This window comes from Monodon monoceros, unplaced genomic scaffold (assembly GCF_005190385.1).
Source record: "Monodon monoceros isolate NGI ecotype Baffin Bay Population unplaced genomic scaffold, NGI_Narwhal_1 Super_Scaffold_16, whole genome shotgun sequence".
Taxonomy (NCBI): Eukaryota; Metazoa; Chordata; class Mammalia; order Artiodactyla; family Monodontidae; genus Monodon; species Monodon monoceros.
In genome coordinates this window covers 71022532-71048463 of record NW_021703772.1, presented here as the reverse complement: position 1 = coordinate 71048463, position 25932 = coordinate 71022532, and the positions used below count along the sequence as shown (strand labels likewise).

The following is a 25932-nucleotide window of genomic DNA, read 5'->3' as shown; positions in this document are numbered from 1 at the left end:
GAAAAAGAAACCTTTACAACTACACTGAAACATTTCATTTACCTTGGGTAAGAGTCAATTTCTTGTACTGAGAGCCTCCCATAAAGCATGTCAGTGTGGGAAAGAGAGCTGTTGTCTCTGCCCCATGAACGCTGCACCAGAGCCTCCTACTGGGAACAGCCAAACAAGGTCACTAAAGGAGGCCCGAGGCATCAAGGCAGGGATAAGATCACCTTGAAATCCTTACCCGTGAGCTTGTTTACCAGAGATGGGGACACTGTTTTTATTCTGTCCTCCTTGCTGGGCAATGAAAGTGCCACAGTCCAAAGGTAGCAGTGAGGAAGGAGGAAGGAGAGGGGCCTGGCTCTTTGGTGTTTAAGAACAGACCAAAGGTGGACTTTGCTGAGAGGAAACACGGTGAGCTAATGCTTGTCCCTGTACATGAACTGAAATAACCAAAAACAACAGGGTGGGAAGGTTTTTTCCAGTTCTTTTAAAGGAAATATATTTCGAGTACATATTGAATCTGAAAATAATTTTCAACTCAGTTTCAAACCAATCCACTGAGCTGAAAGAAGAGATCAGAAATGAAATGAAATTCTGATATACATTGAATCTAATCTAAAAAAAACTGACAGGAAAAATAAAATTTCAGATGTTTTTTATTCAAAGGTTCTCAAAAGAAATAAAACAGAAAAAGCTAACAATCTGATCAAATGTACAGTTCAAAAATGTCTTTTTGGCGTTTAACAACAAGTCCTAGGAAAGAAAACTACAGAGTTATCTTGAACCGGACAAATAAGTTACCACTGGCAAGTTTGTGGCACTAGTAAAACAAAAATAAAAAATTAACTCTCTTGATCATATAGATATCTCTATGAAAATCTTTTTTTTTCAATCTGTACAAAAGGTCTTTCTTCATAAATTAATTTTTTTTATAATTTAATGGCTGTCTACTATGTGATGTTTAACTGATTTTTTTTCTTTTTTTATGTACAGAGGTTATGTTTCCCAAATCTTACCCAGACGAGTATGGCACTTAGTTCAGACATTTCTAGCAGCAGATTTCCCCTCCCCTCTAACTGAGTTATCAAATTTCTGTCTTAACTAATGCAAAAATATCAAGTAGTGAGAGACCCAGGTTTACAATGTACTAGGTACAAAGAGGGTGCTGCGTTCAGTCTGGACTTTCACAAAGCAGTAATATTCCAGGGAGCATAGAACCAATAATACCACAACTTTAAAAAAGGAAACAAAAACAAAAACAAAAACACACTTCTCTTATGACTATGTAATTTTCACTAGAATCTACACTTCTCAGAGCAGCAAGGACTTTTGAAACTATGAAATATCACTGACATCTATAATCAAACACAAGCATAAATTTTAAGAACTAAAAAATACTCGAAAGAAATAACTGCTTAGGCCTAGCTCCTGAGCTAGGAAGGATTTGGTCTGTGGAAACAGGGAGGGCCAGCAACCTGTCCCAGCACAAAAGAAAATAGACTCTGAGGTAGATAACTGATCACACACAGTTGACCAGACAAGTACACAGTTTTGGAAGACAACTTAATTACCATTGCTTTTCAAATGTATGCAATTGTCTTAATAAAAGAGCTTTAATAACAGTGAATTATCTTATATGTACTAAAGTAGAAATAACTGTGTATTTATGAATCAGGAATTTCATAGTTTCAAAATTGGTTTTTCTTTACACTTAACACTTGTAGTGATGATGTAAAGTGTGGCACTGCTTGGATCCAAATCTTCCTTCATGCTTTTTTGTTTGTGTGTGTCCATACATCAATTAAAATTATAAAACCTAAATCCAAAGGTACAAAAAAGGCACATTCTCCTAACCGCAAACTGGTCCGGCAAAAATAAAGAGCACAGAAGATGTGATGCTGAGACAAGCTGGAGCTACTGGTTACTGGCTCTTCGGTCTTTGGTGAAGTTACCTTTAAAAGTGCCAAGTAATTTTTGTTTCTCAAATTTACGTGATAGAGCTAGTAGCCAATCGTTTCGCTTCTATTCATATCTCAGCTTATGTTTGAAGATAAATCCTTACTTTTAGCTTTTGCCATTTCGTTGCAATAGCAACATTTGTGGTTTTTTTCGGTTTGCCAGATCTCAGGCGTCATTCTCATTCTAAAGCACTATCGTTAGTATAAAGGAAGGACAAAACATTCGGTGACTCCCTCCCCTCCCCCCACCCCCTGCCCCTACGCTACCTACACTAAATCTAGAACATCAAGTTAGTTGTTTTTTTTTTTTTCCTGAAAAAAGGCAAAAAAGACTTTACATTGCATCATACAGCAGATATCCTAAATCAGTCAAACTATCAGAGGAAACTCTTGGCATACAGCCTTACAAACGATTTACCCTATTAAAAGTTCCCCAGTCAGAAAATGTGTTTCACACAAAACAGTTTTCCCTTCTTGCATTTCACTACCTTACACATTATGTGAAAAATCATTAAAAACACCTACTACATATTTAAAAAAGCCAAAATTTCAGCAACTTTTATTGACTACCTTTTAAAAGCCCTATGCTGCTGTTTAACAAGGCATAATAGACCAGCCCATTTGGTCAAAGCATTCTACATCATTAGTTTGAACTAACTTTTACTGAAACAGCTACAGCATCAAAAGAGTTAAGGCAAATTGGAATTCATAGAAAAGGATAAGACACTTCACACTACGTGGAAAGGAAAACGGAAAGCTAAGAAAAGAGACGCTGGCTGCAACACTCACACTGCGAGCACAGGACACCAGGGGTGAAGTTGGACTATTTAAACATCAGAAAGCCCATTTCATACAGCTGAAAAAAACACAAACGAAAACACAAAATGGACAAAACCACAAGAATCCGGTCATGCACTTGGGTAAGTCTTCATGGTCTTTGTGCATACCCAGAGAATTGAAGTTTTCTTTTTCTTTTTTTTCTTTTTTTTTTTCTTTTTTTGCATCATAACATTTGATAAAAATCTTTTTGTATTTTGTTGGTTTTTTTTTCTTTTTCTTTTTTTTTTTTTTTTTTACTAAAATAAACCTGTTCAGGGGAACAGCTACTAGATGAATTTAAGGGTTTTATGCACCTTATAGAACTTATAGCAAAAATAGTTTTAGTTGATTTCATTATAAATAACGTTTTCAAGAACCTGTGCAAAACTGTCAATAATTTCCTAAAGCACAATTGATCAGAAAAATCCATGATTGTTCAGCCTTCACAACCTTCTTCATTTAAGCACACCCTTCTGTACATCTGGAAGAGAAAAAAAAAAAATGCTTTTGTACATTTGGTGTAATATACCAGAGATTTGTCATCTCTTTCTTGTTTTAAAGATATGTGTTTGAGAAAGGCTCTGCTCATCGCTGGTGGTAGGCCAGTAAATGCAAACTCTGGAACTGAGGTCACTTTTTATGCCCCGAGTCCACCTTTCAAATCTGGGACCTGCAACATACTTCACCAGAGCAATCCAGAAACCCAGGTGTTGTAAGTTCCACAGAGCTGTTTTACTGCAATCTGCATGGCAGAGTGACTAGTTTTGAGATCCGTGGTCCAAATGGGAGCTGGGAGAGCAATCTCTCAATCTAAGGATAGTCATATTAGATTCATAGTCAAGATACTGCTAATCTTGTAATGCTAGATTAAGAAAAATCTTATGCTATATTTCCTTTAGTTTGTGAGCATTAAAACAATATATATATATTACATATTATATATATATATATATAATATAAAAAAATATATAAATGTATTGTAGGACAAATTTGGTACCTGGCATTGTCTGATTATGTTACCAATCTTTTGGCAGGGGGTAGGTAGGGAGGAAGAGAGTATAAATATACATTTGACTTCAATATAAGGCACTGTTCTTTTTGGACAGAATACTCATCTACAAATCCACAAAATCACTGATTTTTTTTTTTTTTTGGCAGTACGCGGGCCTCTCACTGTTTGGCCTCTCCCGTTGCGGAGCACAGGCTCCGGACGCGCAGGCCCAGCGGCCATGGCTCACGGGCCCAGCTGCTCCGCGGCATGTGGGATCTTCCCGGACCGGGGCACAAACCCGGGTCCCCTGCATCGGCAGGCAGACTCTCAACCACTGCGCCACCAGGGAAGCCCAAAATCACTGATTTTAACACTCCAGTAACATTGGATTCCCTGGCCATGACTGAAGCAGTGTGACCAGACCTGAGTTGTTTAAAGTACCATTTTGATACAAGAATCATAGACTTTTCTTGACTTGAGCCCTATAGTGATGGAGACCTTTCTCTCATACCTCACAGTTACTTATTGGGTTGAAAGGTATATGGAGAATGGTCATTAGACGTCTCTACAGCCACCTGCTGCTGACCACTCGCCTCCTACAACAAAGCAGAACAGATGAGACATGTGAGCAAAGAAATCCAAACTCTGTTACCCAGGTTGGACTGAGTCCCACATCTTAAAAACAAGCACTCCTTAAAAGTGATTTTCTTAATGTCATATAGAGCTTTCAAAGTTAATTATTTCCCTAAGAAGTTAAAATGTCTGATAGACCCAAAGAACCTCCTTTAACTTTTATGAGTTGCCTCTTCATATCAAGCTGCAATTTACCAAACAAATCTCTTACCCTTTGGGGGCCAGATGTGACTTGGAATTCAGTATTTTCAGATTTTAGAGTCTGAAACATGGTATGCATATGCTGTATATCAGAGACTATACCCAGTGGGGTCTAGGGCTGTACCTCATAATCAAACACATGAATAGGTCTGTGCTGAAAGGTATGAATATGCAGTGTAAATGGGGTAAAGATCTTGTCTTACATCAGTTCAGCTTGGGTTCTGTCACAGGTCAGGTGTTTTGCTAAAGTAGTTACAAGGAAAATTTTTCGTTTCAGATTTGTTTGTTCCAGCATTGCAGATAAGGGGTTCTGGTAACTGTGGCTATCAATAACTGCACAAATTTCAATCATTTAGAAGCAAACAAAACACATCCCACCTCCCCTGTAATCCAGCCACAGTCCTAGGGTTGTTTCTGGAATTGGAACCTATGGGATCTGCCTAGCAGGGGGGGATCGACTGGGTTGATGAATTTCCTTGGAATTTCAAGGGTACTTTGCAGGAAAACACTATGCTTTCTGCCCAACTTGAATTCAAATGTCAGACTTCCATATCAATATCATAACAGTATCTTCCGTAACAAGAACTAAGAGTTATTTAGCTCTACTAAGTCTCTATAAAAACAGGTATGGTGTGTTCCTCATCCCTGTTACAGTTCTGAAACATTTTTTTTCAAGTATCTTAGTGATAACAAGTTAATTTTTGTAATTATTATTACTGATATAATCTTTGGTACTAGTATTGCAAATTCCAGCTTTATCAAGAACCTGTGTTTTAATTTGCCTGTAAGCGTCATTTTACAGGAGACAAGACAGAGCCTTGAAGGGGTATGAAATGTGCTACCAGCCTAGAAAATATCAGTATTTCTGGGAGTCTTGGGGGTGTGGCTTGGATGCTGTTTACTAACTTGTATGCAGAGAATATTTCACAGTTGAAAACAACTCTAGGCATAGACTCCCTCTCAACTCGATTCTTTATGCAAATGTTTGACTTTCGATTGATTCTTCTTTGAGTTCTAGTTAACCCATTTCTGAAATTACTCACTGCCAGAACGGCCACTGGACAGTCTATACCAACCTCCACAGGAACCGCCGGCGTCTGCACGTGGGTATACTGTGGCAGGTAGGCCCCCTGCACAGCTGACGTGGCAGGCATGTACTGGAAAGAAAAATACAGTCAGCATGGCCAACGACGAGCCATGGGTGATGGTCACTACAGTTTCTCGTCCTCGGTAATTCAGCATCACTAACGTGCTATTTTATTCTAGAAGGTCTCTCCCTCAAAGGACCTCATGAGTTTCCAGCAGCCCCTTGAACCAGTATCTAGAATTGTTTCCATAGGTGGAGCCCCAAGAAGTAAATGACTTATTACATCTTTAGCACGTCACTGAAAAATGGGAAATGGACCCTTGCTTTCCTGATGCCGACAGCCATCCTTCTCTGAAGGCAGGAGAGGTTTCTCACTGGATGTGTGTGGCCCTGGCTTAGCCTTTACAAGCTGCTTCTGCTGGCTGGGAATGTAAGCCAGGAAAATACTACCCTTTGTTCTTTTAAGCTACCATAGATATGGTCTCAGTTAAAAGCCTTTGGCCATCTGACCATCTAAACACTACACATATCAACCCTGGAAGTGAATCTGGGATTAGTTCAACCCCAATTCCCGAGTCCCTGGATTTGGAGGAAATAAGTCAATACTAAGATTGTGATTCAGTGCCCCCAAAATCCATAGAAATAAGTAAGTAAAAATTCCCTGCCTTGACTACCATGAATCACCTTCATCTTTTGCTTCATGAGACCAGGTCTGCCAGTGTGAATGAACGATACTAGTCATTAGGGCTAGAAGTGGTCTTGTATGGATACTATATTCTGATAAAGGAGAGATAGATAGATACCCAGAGGACAGACTTTTAGTTCATCAATTAATCAAGAAATATCTGAGTACTTACTATGTGAAAGGCAGTGTGGGAGGACTTTTAGTTCATCAATTAATCAAGAAATATCTGAGTACTTACTATGTGAAAGGCAATGTGGGAGGAGAGAGGGGATCAGACATAATCTCTGACATTACAGAGTCTATAATTGATAAGGAAGACACAGGCTGCATTCATTTACCCTCCTCTGTTTGCTGAGACACATGATATTAATTTGCCACCTACTGTTCCGGTGCTGCCTAGTGACAGATGACTCATCTGCTGGGCCAGAGGGCTGATCATAGATGCGGGCTGTAGTGACATGGTGTGCTCCATTGAGGGAGTTAACACGGCACCCTGGGGAGTCGGAGACAGAGGAAGTGAGACAAACTTAGGGAGGGAGTGCAGATTCTGGAACAACCTTTTGCAAAGGAAATGCCTTAGTTTACTGAGGAACATGAAGCTAAAATAACCTCCCCTCAAACTTGCAAATGGTGTCATGATTTCTTATAAATGGTCTAGACTGTGTTTCCTGAGACCTTTTAAAAGACCACCCACTTCACAGAAATCCTTCTATTAAATACCTCTCCCTTTACTTTCACTTAACTGTAAAGCAAGCTAGTCCGCAGGAGAACTATGGGGTGGGACAGGAAACGCAAACTACTTTTGGCTGGCCAAGGTTACAAAATGCTTACTTTTTTTTTAAAGTAAATGACAGTTGATGTTTCATGCAGCCACAAAACAATATACTATATTGAATATTATAAATACAGTGTTTTCAAAAATGTTAAAAAAAATAGTCATTTGATTCAAGGTTCAGGCTGCTAGTATCAAGATCACATTCTTCATTCACTCAGTGTTTCTCAGAACTTTCAACTGCAATTTGGTGCCAGGGGAGGGAAGCAGATTCAGATATGGTTAATAATCCAATTTTAGAATCTTTGATTTCATTTGAAAAAATTCTGGTCATCAAAAATAAAATTAAATATAGTTAAAAACAGAGAGGAGGGGTGAAAAAAATCACCCGTATAACCCAGCCTGTCTCTAATACACAGCTGTTAGCATGGTCAGGGTAGCACTGTCCAGATTCTGGCCTCTGCATGTTTTTACAGAGTTGCAACCAGGGCACATGAACTATTTCATATCCTGGGTTTTGCTTCTATTTATTTATTTAATTTATTTCTGGTTGCATTGGGTCTTCGTTGCGTCTTCGTTGCTGCACACGGGCTTTCTCTGCTTGTGGCAAGCAGAGGCTACTCTTCCGTTGTGCGCAGGTTTCTCATTGCAGTGGCTTCCCTTGTTGTACAGCACAGGCTCTAGGCATGCGGGCTTCAGTAGTTGTGGCACGTGGGCTCAGTAGTTGTGGCGCATGGGCTTAGCTGGTCTGCGGCATGTGGGATCTTCCCGGACCAGGGCCTGAACCCGTGCACTGGCAGGCGGATTCTTTTTTTTTTCCTTTTTAAATTAATTATTTATTTTTGGCTGTGTTGCTGCACTCGGACTTCCTCTAGTTGCAGCGAGCGGGGGGCTACTCTTTGTTGCAGTGCGTGGGCTTCTCACTGTGGTGGCTTCTCTTGCTGCGGAGCACAGGCTCTAGGCGCATGGGCTTCAGTAGTTGTGGCATATGGGCTCAGCAGTTGTGGCTCACGGGCTTAGTTGTTTGGTGGTATGTGGGATCTTCCCGGACCAGGGCTCAAACCCATGTCCCCTGCATCGGCAGGCGGACTCTCAACCACTGCGCCACTAGGGAAGCCCATCATTTTTAATGATTACTTAATGGTACATTAATTGTGTATGAAACGCAATTAGTTCTATTTCTGGATTTTTGCATTTTCTCTAATTTATCCAATTGTAATATTCTTATGGATTATAGCATTCCTCTCACTTTTGCTATCACCCGATTACCTGAGGATGCAATTATTCTGATACACCCTACAAATATTAATGTTAGGTTTTTGGTATCACTGTACCTGACTCATCCCTTAAATACACTGTTATTTACTGATAAATTGATACACAATTGAGGGCAAAGATTGGTGTGCAGGTGCGTTAATGCTGGTTGCAGGCAGTCTAAATCTGGGTGGGGAGAAGGAATGAATCCTCAGGTAGGAGCCTTCTGCACACACCACTACTGTCTCAAAGTCGTTCAACTCAGAGATGTGCCTGCCTCTGTCTCTAACAGTTGACCCCTCCCTCCCCCCACAAAGGATATGGATTCATGTCAGAAGTAGTTTGTTATTAATATATTTCCTAAGAAATTTTTTCCTTTAAATTTAATGTGCATCATCAAAAAGTGTGTGGTGGGCTTCCCTGGTGGCGCAGTGGTTGAGGGTCCGCCTGCCGATGCAGGGGACGCGGGTTCATGCCCCGGTCTGGGAGGATCCCCCATGCCGCGGAGCGGCTGCGCCCGTGAACCGTGGCCGCTGAGCCTGCGCGTCCGGAGCCTGTGCTCCGCAACGGGAGAGGCCACAACAGTGAGAGTCCCGCGTACCACACACACACACACACACACAAAAGTGTGTGGTATTATGGAAATGACTCAAAAGCCCAGAATATGCAGAAGGAGCTTCCTGCTCCTCTCCCTCATTCATCTGTAGGAGCTACTGCACTAGGAAGCCCCCAAATGAAAAGTGAGCTGATTTCCAGCATTCTCCAATAGGACAGCACAGAGTACCCGGGATGCAGACTGCCATAGGCGTTTGTGTGGCTTTGTGGGTGTACGTGTGATGTGTGTGTGTAGAAACACAGGTGTGTATGTTTATACAGACACACAACACACACACCTATATCATCAGAGAGCTCTTCTCCTGTGTCATCAACTAAACATGTTTTGTCTGCTTCTTCAAAGTCATCTCAGCAACTTCCTGTTCAGAACGTGTCCCTGTTCTGCTGTTTCACATGCCTGGTCTAACACTGCATAGTGTCCTCTTTAGGAAGTTGTCCTGAGAGAAATTCCTATCTCATTTTAAGGCCAAGAACAGTGTGCTTTTCCTAAGCAACTGATTGGTTTTATAAGTACTGTGAACTGTATTGCTTATTAAGGTTCCCATTTTGCATTGGCTACTAGAAAGGTTAGGCCAAATTTGTGGCCGCCTCATGGCAAGCATCTAGATTATTACATTAGGCATTCTTAGTCTCTTTTGTGATTTTGTTCTCCACCTTTATTTTTCAACTTTTAAACCCATGTTTTAATTCCACAAACTGGATTTTATGTATCTCTGAAAAATACATTAACTATACTACCTAATAAGGTGAAGTGTAACTCAATTAAAAAACATGTAATATATACATAAGTACAACACACGCTCGTGTCACTAAAGAAATCACCTTTGTTATTCACCAAGGTCGGTGTTACTACTTTAGTTTTTTTTATAATTTCCATGGAGAGGCTAACGCTAATGAAAAACTCTAGGTCAATTTTGAACACTTTATATTTGCATTAAACAGAATGTAAAAAATGAGAGCTATTTCATCCTAAGTATGGTTAAAAATTTAGCAATTTTAAAACTTTAAAATTTAAAAATTCAATGGAACAATCTCCTATGTTTAAATTCTCATGGATTGCGAATTTGACTTAAGGTCAACCACCGATTTATTTTAACACAAGGTGAGTGAAAGTTTTATAATGAACTCATTTTCATATTTGATATTTAAAATCTCCCAAATCCTACACCATCTTTGGGCAAATGGTTTAAACCCAGAGAATGGTTTTTAACGTATACATAGCTTACTTATAAACTACAAAGCCGTTAAGATGAAAAACTTACGGGGTGCTGTAGGATATACGGTTGCGGTTGCATCCAAGAAGGGCTTTGCACCTGGAAAAGGAAGGATTTTGGAAGAAACATTGATTTCCATTAGAGTGCTACCTATTTCTCTAGAGCTCTTTTAATCATGTTAAGATCTACAGAAGGAAAATAAGGAAACAATACTATCAATGATTAAAAAGATTAAGGCAGTTAGAGTTCTTGACAAACTGGTCACTCTGAATAGGATGAAATGATTATTTAAAACCAAGTTCCATTTGCCCACTCAAAAAGTATTTACTGAGTATCAAGCACCAAAGAGAAGAAGGAAGACATAGGTCCCACCCTCAAGAAATTTACTGTCTAAGCAAGGGAGATAAACAAGTAAACAACTCAAAGAAATAGTGAAAAGTATTACAATCAAGATATGAACGGTAGGTGCTTTAGGAATACAGAGGAATGAGAATTCCAGCACATCTTATTAGAAACTAATCCTTAAAGTATGTGCTTATTTAAAAAGAATAATCAAATTCAACCCCCTTTTTATACCCAGGACATTAAATTTCAGAAATCTTGTCTGGCAGTCAACAATTTCTAGTTAGTGTGAAACAAAAAAATCTGAAATCCAGATTTAGGAAATTAAACTTCAGTAACTAGATCCTGACATCTACAGTCAAAAGGGCATCTATACAGTAGACCCTCTGGATCGAGAAGTCTAAGACGTGAGAGTCAGGTTCTGTGGCAGGAAAGAAAGCATGTGTAGTCTCTGCCACCCCAGAGAAAGACTATCAGCCCGTTTCTTGATGCCCAGAGCTTTCCTGAGACTATGTGATTTCAAAATAAGTTTGCCTCTAATTCTTGAGAACAAACCCCTCCTGTATCTCATCCGCTACTGTTAACTTCAGAGGTTCTACAGAGAGGATATGGGGAAGAGTCATGGGGGAAGAATGTATTATGATTTACCTTGATAGCAGAGCCCCGATACTTGTTTTCTCTGGTTTCCTTTGCCACCTAAGGCAGACCAAAGTTAAGTGCTTCTGCCTTGTTAACATTTCAGTTATCTGGACTGCAGCCTTTCCCCAGCGGGATATTGGTGGTTTCTTGCAGATGCCAATTTCTCAAATCCAATTGTATGAGCATATAGTGGTTTAGCAGAGAAAGGCTTGCTCCAACAGGAGTGCAAGGCCTTCACTGAATAAATCACGGGGAGGCGAGCAGCTCCCGTTATAGACCCCAATTGGGGCCAGATGCACCCATTTTGGGTATAATTCCAGTGGTCCTAATAACCTAATAGCTTATATCATTACGGGGTTAGGAAGCCATGATATCTAATACAATTTTCTTTCTTAAGCAACAAACATGCTGCTGTTACTTTCTATTCCTCAATTTTCCCTAACTATAAAATGGGAATAATAATCTATGTTCTGTGAATTCTTTATCATTGGTTCTTTGTCCTCTTTCGGATCATGAATCCTTTTGAAAACCTGATGAAGGAAATAGACCTTTTCCCCCCAACTGACTGCACACATACAAGCAACATTCTGCAAACAATTTAAGAGGATCACAGACCACTTAAAGCCTATTTGCTGACCCCACTGGGTTCCTGAACTTATAGGGTTAAGAATCAGTCTAAAAGGTAATGGCACTGAGTGCCAGGCAACTGGAATGAATTTCCACATGTATTTTAGGGAAACACAGATTGCCTAGGAGAAGAAATCAGGCCTTTGTAATGAAAAGTTGTTTCCAGTTAAGTCTATCAAATCTATTAACAACCCTGGTCTCCTAATTTTTTTCTATTCTATGAAATAATTCTGTGGCCAAAATGCTCACTGCTTTTAGACTAAAGAGAGAAAAAGAGGTGGTGAGGAGAAGCATTCATAGCTGTAAATATCTATAGCTGCATACATCCAAGTTAATATGCACAATCTTTCATTTGTCTGAGGAAAAGCTTACTTGTCTCTATTTTTAGTGGTATACATAAAGAGGTTTCCAAGTTCAGATAGTTAAGAAGACTACTTTTCAACATCAGATACAGGAATTGTTAATTAGGGCAAGTGCACTAGAGCAGATCTCATTGAATCTCATACAGGAAAGGAAAACATAGAAATCTTAAGTTCAAAATCATTAAAAAGGCATTAAATGAGTGAGTGCTATGCCTAGTAAACTGAAGCACCAGCGTTAAGTAACTTAACAACCCAGAGAGATAAAAGGAAATGAGTGACGACTCAAAGAAAGGAAGTGAAAAGAACCTAGAAGCTGAGGGAGGCTGTGAATGCTACTTTACAACTTCAGTTTTAGTGCATTTAATCTCTTCTCTTTGTTATCCAGAGCTACTTTTATGCTTTTCGACAGAACCACCTTTATGATATTGCTTACATTGACCAATCCATTATTTTAAAAAAGCAGAATGGATATACTCTTACCAGCCAGTTAATCTTGGATGTAAAGGATGATAATAATAATCATAGCTAACATTTACTGAGTGCTAACGATATGCCAGGTACTGTGGTGAGCCCTTTACACAGATAATCTCATTTCGTTCTTATCATAAGCCTATGAGACAGAAACTATTATTATCCCCATTTTAAAGATGAGGAAACTGAGGCTTACAGAAGTGAAATAACACAGTTATTATTGTCGTCCCCTACCCCCAGAAACCAGGGCTCCGATAACTAACTCAATTATTTTAAAAACAAGAATACACAGAAGTTTAGTTTAGTCACACAGGATCTCAACAGTCAACAGAAGTGTATTCCCATGTCTGTAACTGACTCCGTTAGAGTGCCCCTGTCTGGGCCAAGGCGGCAACCCTGCGAGAGGCACTCTGATACGGGAGGACAAGTACATGTGCACCACCGTGGGGTTCATGGAGAACAGGAGCTACCCCTGCAATAAAACCAAATCAACATGACAATAAGGTGCTTAATGAGATCTTGGTTCTAAGTTGGGAGCTTAGGGTAAAGCCTCTTCACAAAATAACATAAACAGGGAGTCACCTCTCTTTTTTGGCCTCAAATCTCACTGCATTGCTCATTTCATGTTACCTAACAGAGACACGTCTTTATTTATTAACATGTTTACTTGCTATTTTGTTGGTTCCTGCTGACAAATTAACGAAGGCAAGGGTGCACACCTAGTCTGTATTTTACCTAACGGCAATTCTCTTTCCGTTTCAATTTCTGGGACACATGGTGTCCAGCAGCAGGGCCTGTTGTGGAGGAAGTATTTGGGTTCATCCCAATTCTAAAATGCTATCGTTTCAAGGAGTGACAACTGACAAGCATTTCCCCTCGTTGCACATTCTCCTAAACATAAAAGTAAATCACTCTGTCAAATAAAAAGCACCTGATTCTAAATTGGGTATCCAAGCTGCATAACATTTGACTTAAAATTTCATTATACATGTTCAAAATTTTAAGACACATAAAAATGTAGCAGTGATTCAAGGTCGGCAAGTTGTCGTACTCTTGATGAATCCTAAAGGTACCAACCTGGTAGGCAGATACAGGAGATGCAATATAGGGTGTAATAGAAGTTTGAGTGATCATTCGGTTGGTAGCAATACTGTATGGTGAAGGATAAAATCTAGAACAAACACAAAAGCCTTTATTAAGTAATCCTTTAAATAGAATCATTCACGGAACAAACATCTGATATTTTCCACTTTCACATTTTCCCTCTAGCCATTATGTATTTATCTTAATGACGTACCCGTTCTGTATAGCAGCCGTGGTTGGGTCATAAGTAAGTGTCATTCCAGCCTATGGGAAAGAAAAAGAAACATTCATCTGCAAGGGCACAAATTAAAAATTCCATTTCTCAGAGTCATGGCACATAAAACAGTGATAGTTTAGTAGTATTTGATAAAATTGAGAGCTTCCGTTAGACAAATGTAATTATAAACTCAACACGAGAATTAAGCTGTAGATTGGCACTGTCCCATATGGTAGCTGTTATATTTAAAATTAAATGAAAAGTTGAGTCCCTTTACCATACAAGCTACATTCCAAGTGTTCAAATAAATAGCCTTAAGTGGCTAGTGATCATCACTGGACAGTACAGATTCTAGAACATTTCTACTGGACGGCACTTCCCTAGACATTCTTGAACCAGTATGTTACTTAAAAAAACAAAAAGAACAATCCATTTACGATAAATATGGGGGAATGATGGGCCAACATTTTTATTAAGAAATTGAGCTTTGTTTCCTAAAGACCATTATTATTAGGCAAAAAATCCTCAATGACAAATGTACTGTTTAATAATATTTCAAGTAATTTCTGAATAATTTAAAACGTAAACCTAAGAAACCGTGACATTAGAGGAAAAAAACACTCGTGCATTTCTTACAGCAATTTAAAATGCTCTTTTATTTTTTATGTAGCTAACTGGTAAACACAGCTGCTTCCATCATCTATGTGTCCATCGGGAGAATCACCACTCTTAGCACGGTATCCACCGGGAAGAGTTTTATGTGACATTATAAAGTTTTAATCCTGGCACCTATTCTAGAAGCGTGGCGGCCAAGTCAAGATGCTGCTTGTGTAACCATTCACGTAGCTTTCATGATCATACACCCCCACGGAAGTTTCAAGAGAGGACTTACAAGTCTCACCTCTCCTTCTCTATGCCACGGTCGTCCATTAGGGATGTATTTGTTTGGGTTCTGTCTCTTCTTCTGTCCTCCATCCGCAAACTTACACAATAAAGGTTCTGTAGGAGCTGAGTAAACAGGGAAAAATAACAGGAAACCAAAACTTTACGTGTGTACGAGTGACAAAACGTAACTGAATTGTTTTTTTTTAAAATATACGTGTGTGTGTGTGTGTGTTTATTTTTGGCTGCGCTGGGTCTTCGTTGCTGTGTGCAGGCTTTCTCTAGTTGTGGCAAGTGGGGCTACTGTTCTCCGCGGTGCACAGGCTTCTCATTGCGGTGGCTTCCCTCGTTGCAGAGCACAGGCTCTGGGGCACGCGGGCTCAGTAGCTGTGGCTCGCGGGCTCTAGACCGCAGGCTCAGTAGTTGTGGCGCACGGGCTTAGTTGCTCCGCGGCATGTGGGATCTTCCCGGACCAGGGCTCGAACCTATGTCCCCTGCATTGGCAGGCAGATTCTTAACCACTGCGCCACCAGGAAGTCCCTGAATTTCTTTTTTAATAGGAGCAGTGTTGGTGCTCTAAGGGAATGGATAGAATACTTCAAGGCAAAAGTTTACTCAGACCCTTAGGAGATGATCCACTGGTGAAAAATACTGTACAGAAAATATATTAGTTATGGTGTTCAAACCAGAATGTAATGAAACATTTCAAGAGCTATTTCGAGGAAGCAAAGGCATTTTTGGATTCACTTCTGTACTTCTTTAGGTGCAGATACTCTTCTTTTCACTCTGGCCCTCTCCAATTCCATTTCAGTAAATCTTCAAATGTGAACAGGATTGTGTCACCCTCCCCTCCGCCACTTAAAAATGCTCCCATAGCTTTCCATTACGATTCCTCAGAGCAGTCTTCACTTCCTCCAGTAGAAAACAAGCCCCCCTTTATACTGCTCACACTGTATTTTTATTCAGAGCATTTATCACACTTTGTGAGTGTGGCTATTTGTTGTTTGGTGTCTGTTTCCCCTCTAGAGTGGAAGCTCCGTGGGAGCAGTGGCTTCTGCTCATCCCTGTTATTCCCAGTGCCCAAGTAAGTGTCTGGCATGTTGCAAGCGCTCTCTACATCTTGGCTGAATCAATGAATGAATACAAATAGGTCTTATTTGTTTATTTTGGGGATACAACATGGAAGACAGCTGTTGTGAGAAAGCTGAAAACACCTGCCCACCCTATCTAAAGGTTTTTCTGGGCCTTTAATCATCCCACTTGGTGTTGCTTTACTATGCATCTGCCTCAAAAAAATGATCCCAAGAAACTAACAAAGAAAAGCAAAAGATGTATAAGATGCACAGACTCTCTTACCAGGGATACATATTCATTAGTTAAAAAAAGAAAAAAGAAAAGAAAAGGCGATGACCTAGTAGGCCACCCATGACTTTTCCTTTTTTTAAAAAAATTTTTCTTGAATGAAAATAGCAGTGTATTCCTCAAAGCTGTGCTTGTTTCTGTATGTTTCTAGTTAATGTAATAAAGACAATCACACCTTCCTGTCTGACTCTCACATTCTGTCCTTTGTCTACCGTGGAACCATGATTACTACTTTCAAGTTCTGTTTCAAAGTTCAGTAACCATGAAAAGAAAAATATTACTTGTGGAAAATTTATTCCTTTCTCCTTTGCCTCTTATTATCCTAATTCACCTCTTATTTTATATCACTATTACCCACCCGCTAATGACAGGGTGGGAGTAACAGTGCCTCTCAATACTCCTCTGACGAAACACAAAATGCACCCAAAACCCAACTGCAATTCCTCCTCGAGGCTGTCGGGGCCATGGTTTGGCACTCCTTTTTCCTCTCCCTGGTGTGAACCGCTCCAGAGGGATGGGCTGGCACGTGAGCTCTCTGAATGGCAGCTGTGGTACTACGGGTGCCAGGAGGTGAGAGCAAAACTGTCATGTGTCTGGTGAGATGCCCCGGGCTTCCCTTCTGACTCCTACACCTCCCCCACCCACCGATTTCCAGAACAAGGAACTTCCATTCTTCCATTTAAGGCAAACTGGGTGTGATGGAAGATGGACAGGGGCCAAATCCTACATTCCTAAACTACATTCTCTGTCTTTTCAAAACAAGATACTGACTTTTGGAAATTTCCACCTTCACTAACAATCACAGAAGGTAAAGTAAATGGATGCAGTGAAACAAGAGAGCCTTCTAACCCCTGAAGATGCTTTTAACTCTACAAGTGGGCCGTTCAGGGCCAGATGGAAATGAAGGCCGAGAGAAGACAGCATTTCAAGTGGAAGGAAGGAGAATGCCTGTCTGCCGTGGCCGGGGATGCCTCATCCTTGACTTCTAAGGACAAACTGAGAACTTGGAAACAAGATCTCACTCTCCACCGACCTAGAAAGGTCCTTATGGCATCAAATGTTTTCTCCAATGATGTCTGAGGTTTTAGGAATCTGCCTCCCCATAACCTTGTGGAACAAGAGAGAGAGATTAAACTCTGTGGTGCTGACACTTTGTGGGGCTTCACTTTGGGGAACTGCTTCTATCTAGAGGCAATAATAAAGACGAGCTCCTAGACTGAAATTCAAATAAAAAAAAAGTTTACTTGGCACAGCAAGTGACGCCAATGCACCATTTTCCTCTATTAGCAGAGAAAGAAGGCGACCAGGTTGGACTCATTCTGGAAGTTCACCGGGGCTGCCCAGGCAGGCGTGAATGGAAGCAGCTGGGTAGCCATCCCTGGCGAGTGCCAGGGCTGCACATTTGCTGAGAGGCCAAACAGGCCTTCCCTATCCGTGGGAAGGTGCTTCCAACACATTTTCATTCATCTACACTAAGCTCCGTCAAAGAAAAAGCAATTTCAGGCAACAATCAAGCCTGCTAAAAACGGTGTAATGAGGAGGTAAACATAAAGTGAGCGATGACATGTTTGCAAATATATCATTTAAAATGAAACAAATGGAACAGAATGTAGTTGACTCTTTCAAAAATGAATTACATTTGCTACATGATTTTGTGCTGTCATTAAGATATTTTCCTTCCTCTAAAACCAAAAAGGTAAGTAGTTACAACAGTTTGTCTACTAGCAGGTGTCCCGTATCTTAGGAAAATTAATTTCTTATTTTAAAGAATTATAACCAGTAGAAATGACACAGTTTTTAGATAGTTGTTGGTTCCTTGCTTCTGGGGAACAGGAATACCCCAGTATTCTGTGTGTGTGACGAAATATAAAATTCTAACAGCTTCTTCCCTCTATTACAATTTTCTCTGGTCTGTTTAGCAGTTGAAAGTTTTACTGAGTGCCTACTATGTGCCAGATATAGTGTGAAGAGCTAGGGATACAGTGGTGAATAAAACAGGGTCTTACTTCATAGTTCTTGCAGTCTAATGGGGACGAGAGCATCCCCAATCTTACGAGGCCATTTAGCCATTTATGGGATAGACTGAAATGTTTGTTTTTAATAAGAATGCCAGCAGAAGTGAAACACTTCTGATACAGGAACGGCTATATTTCTTTTACACTGCCGCTCCTTGAACTTGGATGACATGAGACACAGCTCATTCCTAAGCATTCTTGATAACCTATTTATTACAAAGACTGTATCATGTGTGCGATGAAAGCAACTATGTGAAGATTTCTTTAAGACATTTATGTTACCATTAGATTGAGAAAGAGTCAGAGGACTTCAGTTAGATTTTTGAATCGAAAACCAAACTTACATAGCCAGATCTGTGTCATGGCCCACTTATTTTTAAGTGAGCGCAAGATTGTTACAAAATGAGAGTTCCTTATTCGACTGGCATATGCTGCGGCTTACTCGACCAGGGAATAGTCTCTAGTTTGCATTTGGAGCCTAATATCCAGGGTTCCAGGTTAAAGACTGGGAGATGCTATGTGATGTCAGCTTTTTCTACAGAACAGATCCTTCAGGTGGCCTCCTTGATTGTTCTTTGTAGAAGGGAGGTATTGAGGAGGCCTGACACGCAGAGAAGGACGTGCCCTGAATACTAGTAATATGAGTGTGATCGACAGGTAAGTTTGGGTATATTAACCTTAAAAAAAAAATTAGTTTCTAACCGTCAACCTATATCCTCTATATGGTAATTTTCTAGATTAGTACCTCTTCACCTTATTGAGCAAAACAATAATTGCAAAGAGTTCTAACAAAAACATTTATGATATAATGTTTCATAAAATTACCCCTTATTGATTGATTCTGCCAAATATGCAAAGTATTCTAGGCTGAATTTCCCTTAACGAATCAGGATCTTTGGGGTTTGTAAAGGGTGTGCCTCAGATGTCTTGTGAAATCTCTCAGGTCAGATTCTCGTCCTTACTAGCCAAGACAGAGAAGTTACTTTCTTGTTCATCAGAACCAACAAGAACATGTACCTCCAGAAACTTAACTACTGTGGTAGAGCCTTCAGTAGGCAGTGCCACATGCAAGCACTGATCTGATATTTTGGGGCGGCATCTCTTAAGAGCCATCTAAGGTAACTGCATTACTGGATTCTCCAATGTGCCCTCGACAGGGACGATCTTTTACCAGTGCCTGATTGGTGGCACTAACAGTCCCTCCTAAGGGACTGTGAGCCATAGGGGTGATGCCCACGATGCCTCACTGCACATCTCTACCAAGTCGTGTCCCTACCCATCTTCTGAAGCTCAAACTCTACAGTAATTTGCGCTCAACTGTCTTCCCTGGACACCCACGTGAAGCATCACTTCTAGAATGCCTGCTTTGACTAAGCACTGTAGTTCATGACTAGACCTCCCAGACATCCTCCCCACTTATCTAATCCAACCACTCAGAGGGCTATGAGTTCTTTGTATTTGTAACGAAGTGGAACTTTTCCTCACCAAGTTCTAACAGCTGGAGAAACTGCTACTCCCCAACTCCCATTTTTCTAGCTATGCAGTATTTTATCCCAATCAACAGTCTCTAACACATAAACTGCCCTTGAGAGAAGCTTTTCTATCAGTTGTAGAAAAGTAGTCCACTCAGCAACCGTAATTAGCTTCCTTTCTGAAACTGTTGGCTACTTTCAAGACCCCTCAACTAAGGACATGCAAGAAACTATCCAGGGCTCTTTTAAAAATTTCAACCCAAGGATCTAATAAATACTATCCCTTCTTTGTGTGCACGACATCATTTCCTGTTTCAGCCCCCTATTTGTTTCTAACCAAACCCTGCGGTCCTCTTACCACAGGGCAGAGCTCCGGCTTCTCTCTGCAGATGCCTACCCTCCCACGCTTGCTCTGTTAGGTTCTATCTCTCCTCCTTTCCTGACCCTGATAGAGTAGTTCCATCTCCCACTCAGCTTTACTTATCAGTAAAATAATGGTTAAACAACATTCAAGCCAGGTTAAATAGAAAACAAAAACGCAATACTTCCCCATCACTCCAACATAAATATTTTAATATTCTATATTTACTACTCTTCTAAGTCTATATTTTTCATTTTTGCAATGATAGGGCCTTTTCTTCTACCATTTACATTGTGGACCTTTCTCTACCTTGTTATAGAATTTTTTCTTTTCTTTAATGGTTACATAATGTTCTATTTGAAAAGGGATTATGTATAGTTTCTTTGTTCTTGTAACACCGTATGAACATCTGTGTGTGTTATCTTTTTTATCTCTTTGATTCCAGTGCCCACGCGATATTGGCAGTCAGATTCTATGGTGGTTAGAATACTGGCTCTAGATTAGTCTCCCTGGGTTTGAAATTTGGTTTTGCCATTTACTAGTTAGTGACTCCAGGCACGTCTCTGGTTTCATAATCTGGGAAATGGGGATAATAAGAGTACTTAAGATTGTACAAAAGATTGTTACAATTAACATACATAAACATATATAAAGTGCCTAGAACAGTTCAGTGAATATTAGTTACTATTATTTTATCACTATGACAACAGGAGGAGCTCAAATTTTGAGCTATGGCCCCTCCTCTTACCTTTGACTTATCAAGATAAATTCTCAGGAGAGGAACTTCTGGTTCAGAAGTTATAAACATTTTTAGGGACCGGCCTGTTTTCCCTGGAATTTGATTCTGTGAGATTTAAGAGATGGCTATAGTTGCTGCCTTGGCTTCACATAGGATAAAGAAATGTTCAAGCTGTAGTTAAGGATGAAGTTACTGGCAAATGCCTTTTAGAAAACTGTTTTCATAGTAACACCTACATCTTCCACCCAAGATCCTTATGCTTTTATAAAATCTTACTCCACTATTTATTGTTCCTCTCTGGCAGAACCTGAGAGTGGAAAGGTGTAAAACTGATTGGAAGGGGCCTGCTGTAGGCTGGGTGTGATCCATGGTGGTAACAGCTGTCTGAAGGTAGCCTCCTCCTAAGCCTGGCAGGGCACTCAACGGATCTTCAGCCAGAACAAACACTGGCACACTTCTAGTTGAGGCCCCTTGTCACTTCTAGTTGAGGTCCCTTGTCACTTTTTAAAAACCAGACTTCCCCCTCCTTGGTAGAGAACGAGTTGGAGTTTGGGATCTGCAAGACAGCCCTCACCCCACTGGCCTCCCAGGATGGTTCCAGCACTTCTGCTTTCATGGCAATGATTTACTCATAAGATTCCAGCCCTTGGCTGGAACATCTCAACAATACATGCATTCAGACTCTGCTCTACTGTACATACTGGGTGAGACAGACATGAACACATCACGATCCCAAAGGTATGATCACATTGTCTTAAAGGTCAGGAACATTCCACATGTATTTCTTTTGTCCTAGGGTTGCCAAACGTTTCTGTTTTTAACAGAGTTAATAATGCTTAAGCCAAACATTCGGGAAATGAAACGGGCAATAAAAACCCTTGAAAGATTTCCAGGTTTTTTACTAGGTTTGTAACTTTTCCCCTAAACATTACCTTTTCTGCCTCCTGGCATAGGACAAGGCTCTAATAATTTTACCTATACACAGAACGTTCCAGAATGTAAGAGCGGTTTTCAAGCCCTACTGGGCATGTACCCAATCTGAAAAGTCAAAGCAACACAGAAAGTAGATGTAAAACAAGCTGAGGTCTTTGGATGGAGTAGGCCAGCAGTCACATACGCACTTCACAACACGACAGAGCTCCTCCACGACACAGGCAAAGCTTTGGGCAATGTGGCAGAATGATGTCCGCACCATACTGGGCATCTCAAAGGCGCTCACATATCCAGTGAAAAGACACTTCTTTCTTTTCTTTAAAAACTCTCTGCCCTTAGCACACAAGGGCAGACTCCATTCACATCATGGAGCAGTCCAGAAAGAGAGATGTGGCCATACTGCTTCCTGCAGCACTGAACATACACGTGGCCTTTATCCATGGGGTGTGTGTGTCGTGTGCATCTCCCACAGAGGCAGAAACAACGGGTGCAGGGCAAGCAGCCCTAGGAGAGTTCCAGCTAACATGCCATGTGCATGAGTCTTCTTGGAGACTGTACTCTCTTCCAGGAAGGTACTGGAAGAATATTTTTCAGACAAATCCCTGAATCATGGCCATGAGTGACAGTGTTTTTGCCTTGGGCACGTCTCCTAATTTGGACATCAGTTCTACCCATCTCTTGTTTCTAATGTTCACTGTGCGGGAAACCACCACCATCCTATTTCTCCATAATGGAATTTTTATCAAGCAAATGGGACGTACTTATTTTAAACCTCTGTGGAATTCACCTAGATTGTCTCACAAAGAAGTCATTGCTTCTTTTACCCTTGTTGGGGTCCTTCCAAGCAAATCTGACTTTCTGCAAACCAGCTAGCACTCGAAATCAAGGTAAATCCAAGCAAAGGACAATATTTCAACATTTTCAGGGAAAAATGAGAGACTGAGTGGGAGGAAGGACAGAAGGAACGGCCTTCTGAGCAACTTTTTTTTTTTTTTTTAACACAACTATAATGTACACTTGAAGAATCTGCCATAAGATAAAGCCTTTTTGAAAATGTGGTAACATCAGACACAAAAGCACAAGATTTTTAAAAAGTGATTTCAGAAAGCAGATTGTATAAAAAATCGTGATGTGGTATAGTGGATCTTTACGGAACTCTAAACGTATATGCTACATTATGCACCAGGCCCCAGGCCAGGGTGGGGTATGCCAGGCATGGGGGAAGCCAGCCACATCACCCTGGTATGAAAAGAGTGTGTTGGCAGATGGATGGGTGGCATCTGAGAAGTGACAACTCATGTGCACAGCTGACCTCTCTGCTTTGCCATCTAGAGACTTTCTTAAGAGTGTCATGCGATGAGTTTACGTTCAGTTTACCGTTCATCGCACTGTTCACGCGATGCGTTTTCTTTTCAGTCCTCAAAAGAAAGTGTCTGGGGGACTGTGTCTAATGTAGGTTTCTTTCCTATACTTGGCTCCAGTGTCACAGGCAAATCGCCAGTCGTGCAAGAATCGGAGTACTCTGACACAAACCATCCTGGATAATTCTGCTTATGCCCGCTGAACAACTTGCATCATTAAATAAACCATCCTCTGACTGTATTTATGAAATGTCATGTCTGCCTAGCAATGAGCCTACATTATTTAAACAGTTAAAGTGGAGGCCCATTCAATTTACCCTTGCCTGACAATATTTTTGTTTTTCATCTGGTTCTACTGACAATGATCATATGCATTCCACGGGGAAACCCATGTCACAGCAGCCATTCAGGTAATTGGAAGGGAGACAGCAGCATCTAATAGACAGACAGGTAGTCAAAGATAATTTTTGTATCGTGTGCACAAAAAACAATCCAGAGAAGTTGAAAATGGTTTCAAATTCTGTTTTGGGTTCTCAAGTCCACTGGAGACTTGTTTTGGGGAAAGGTTGGGTTCACTGGAATAGCATGCTTCCCAATCCCGCATTGTACGTTTCAAACTCTTGCCAAAAAGTAGCTCGACCTCACTTAAAGGCAAAAGCTATACAAAAAGGCCATCAAAATAGCCACGATTCTTGTGATGAGCTCTATGTGAAAAATGCTCTTGGAAACCGCTTGGTGACTTCTGCTGGTATAAGGTGATGCACAGGTTTTTGGTGCCTACCACAAAATTAAAATATAAAACACAGCCCTTGCCGCTAAGTACATGCAGTCTAGTTGGGAACCAAGACTAAAACATGTGAGAGATCATCAAACATCAGAAAATGGCATAAATTTAAGTCCTGGTTGTCTTCCCGGCCCGGATGCTCTCCATGGAGAAGGAACCCATCTGGTTCTTACGCTCGCTTTGACCCTTAGCACTACTTGAAAGAAACTATTCATTGCAAAGGTGCAGAGAATCCTACAATTATTTGCGTGTGGTTTGGAAAACAAGGTCTTTTTCTTCCTAGAATGGGTGTGACCAAGAGTCTTCAAACCTACTTCAAAGACAACAGTTAAATGACACAACCACGAAGTCCTTTGGAGAAAAAAGGAAACTGTCCAACCTCAATTCGTGACACCCTGAGATCTATTTCATTCAGGGAGCCGGTAGATCTTATCTTTGATACAACATCAAAACAAATGTGTGCTGGGGTGTTTTTCCTTCTCGAAATCTCCTTGTTGCATGTAAGAATGAGCTGAGAAAGTAACGAGGTCACAGGTGGGCTGGGTGAGCAGCCCTTCGAAGGGACTAATATAATACTCCGGGGTTCTGCCCATGCTGAGGATGGCATGGAAAGCGAGGAGAACACGGGGGGCAGCTGTGTGCAGGGGCCTTGGAAGGCCCCGCGGGGCAAGGCTGGCAGAAGCCTCCCACGTATGAAATTTCTCCCTTGTCTTTACTTGGTTGGAAGGTAAAAATATTCCCCTCTCGTTTCTTTCTTTTTTTTCTTTCAACTCAAGTGTTGTGGATGGAACAACAAAACTGACTTAAAAAACAGAAAAGGAAGCTCTTTCACAGGGCTGAGTTCCTTGGAAGAGCGGACTTCTGGGCCTTGTATTTTATGCTTTAGCTCAAGCTCACATACAGCCATGCAAACTGTATGCTGTCAGATTTTGGTATTAAAGGAGGCAGTTAGTCCGTGGTATCGCACACACTTATAAATAGATTCTCTATGAAGTGAGACTCACCTGGACATAGAAAAGTAAAGTGGGTCCCTAATCACAATCATCAGCCATCCAGTTAAAGATGGAACCTTGGAGCTACAGAAGAATAAATACTGAACACTAGTTACACATGCACAAATGGAAACGTCTTCTAGTTTGTGGTCAGCCGCTTGCACGCTAGCTTGCAAATAGGTAGTGTTGTCTTGGTGAATAGTGAAGTGAAATTTATGCAAAACCAACAAACAGTTACTGGTGCTTGAACAGTATGGTTCAAGTACTGAGCTAGGCATGAAAACAGAAAGATAAGAAAACAGCCTCTGCCTTCGAGGAGCTTAGTTTAGTGCACTGACACGTGTAAACATGTTAAATGCTGCCGCACAGGTGGGTGTCCTCAGGGCGCTATGCAGACAGTAACCCAATGGCAGCAGAGGAAGCTGTTGAAAGGGCAAGACGGGACAGCCTGATTAAAGGGAAGTGAAGTCATCTCCTTAGGATTGGGGTGTGGGGGCAGTTTAGGGAGAGGGCTGAGCAGGCTGGTGAAAACTGAGAATCGCTATCTAGGTAAGGGTGAGAGGCTGAGTGAGGACCAGTGATGCTGAGGGTCTGATCACGCTGGAGCCCACTGTATTTCAGACGAGGTTTAGTGGGAGTTAGAGGGGCTGTAATGTTGGAATGAAAAGCTCCTGAGGTGCGGTGTTTTCTTGGTCAAGACAACACGGGGCAGGGCAATGGGAGGAAGTGGCCACAGAGGAGTGGATGGAGGGGCCACAGAAGTTGAGTCCAGGCACTGTAAGGGGGAGGGGTAACACATGCTGACATCTTCCAGAAAGAAGGCGCGAGCTGGGGTGGAAAGTACCACAGTCCTCAACGGATAGGACTGACAGGATATTTATTGAGGATGGTGATGAGGTGAGTTAGAGGACGGCTTCCTCATCCAAGGAGGAGTGGCTTCTGAATGCTCTGCAAGTCACACACCTCCTTACCACTGGGTCTGCTTCCATTCATATGTGTGTATATATATATATATATATATATATATATATATATATATTTTTTTTTTTTTCCCTTAAGCTTACGTTTCATTTTTT

At 41.0% G+C, this 25932-nt stretch overlaps 1 protein-coding gene across 10 annotated transcripts in view; it reads right to left on the bottom strand.

Annotated features, from left to right (window-relative positions):
- Positions 1–900: 900 nt before the first annotated feature.
- Positions 901–25932, bottom strand: part of RBMS1 (RNA binding motif single stranded interacting protein 1) — a 213692-nt gene continuing 188660 nt past the window's right edge. For 4 of the 10 annotated variants that reach the window (XM_029224860.1, XM_029224861.1, XM_029224863.1 and 1 more), the window contains exons 7-15: positions 14848–14963; positions 13953–14002; positions 13733–13826; positions 11205–11252; positions 10263–10313; positions 6742–6852; positions 5664–5744; positions 4265–4349; positions 901–3243 (exon numbers count right to left, since the gene is read on the bottom strand). In XM_029224860.1, coding sequence (XP_029080693.1) covers positions 4272–4349; positions 5664–5744; positions 6742–6852; positions 10263–10313; positions 11205–11252; positions 13733–13826; positions 13953–14002; positions 14848–14963 — 629 coding nt within the window. In that variant the 3' untranslated portion in view covers positions 901–3243; positions 4265–4271. The remainder of the gene's footprint in view (positions 3244–4264; positions 4350–5663; positions 5745–6741; positions 6853–10262; positions 10314–11204; positions 11253–13732; positions 13827–13952; positions 14003–14847; positions 14964–25932) is intronic. The other 6 variants (XM_029224866.1, XM_029224867.1, XM_029224869.1 and 3 more) reach the window with 3 other exon arrangements.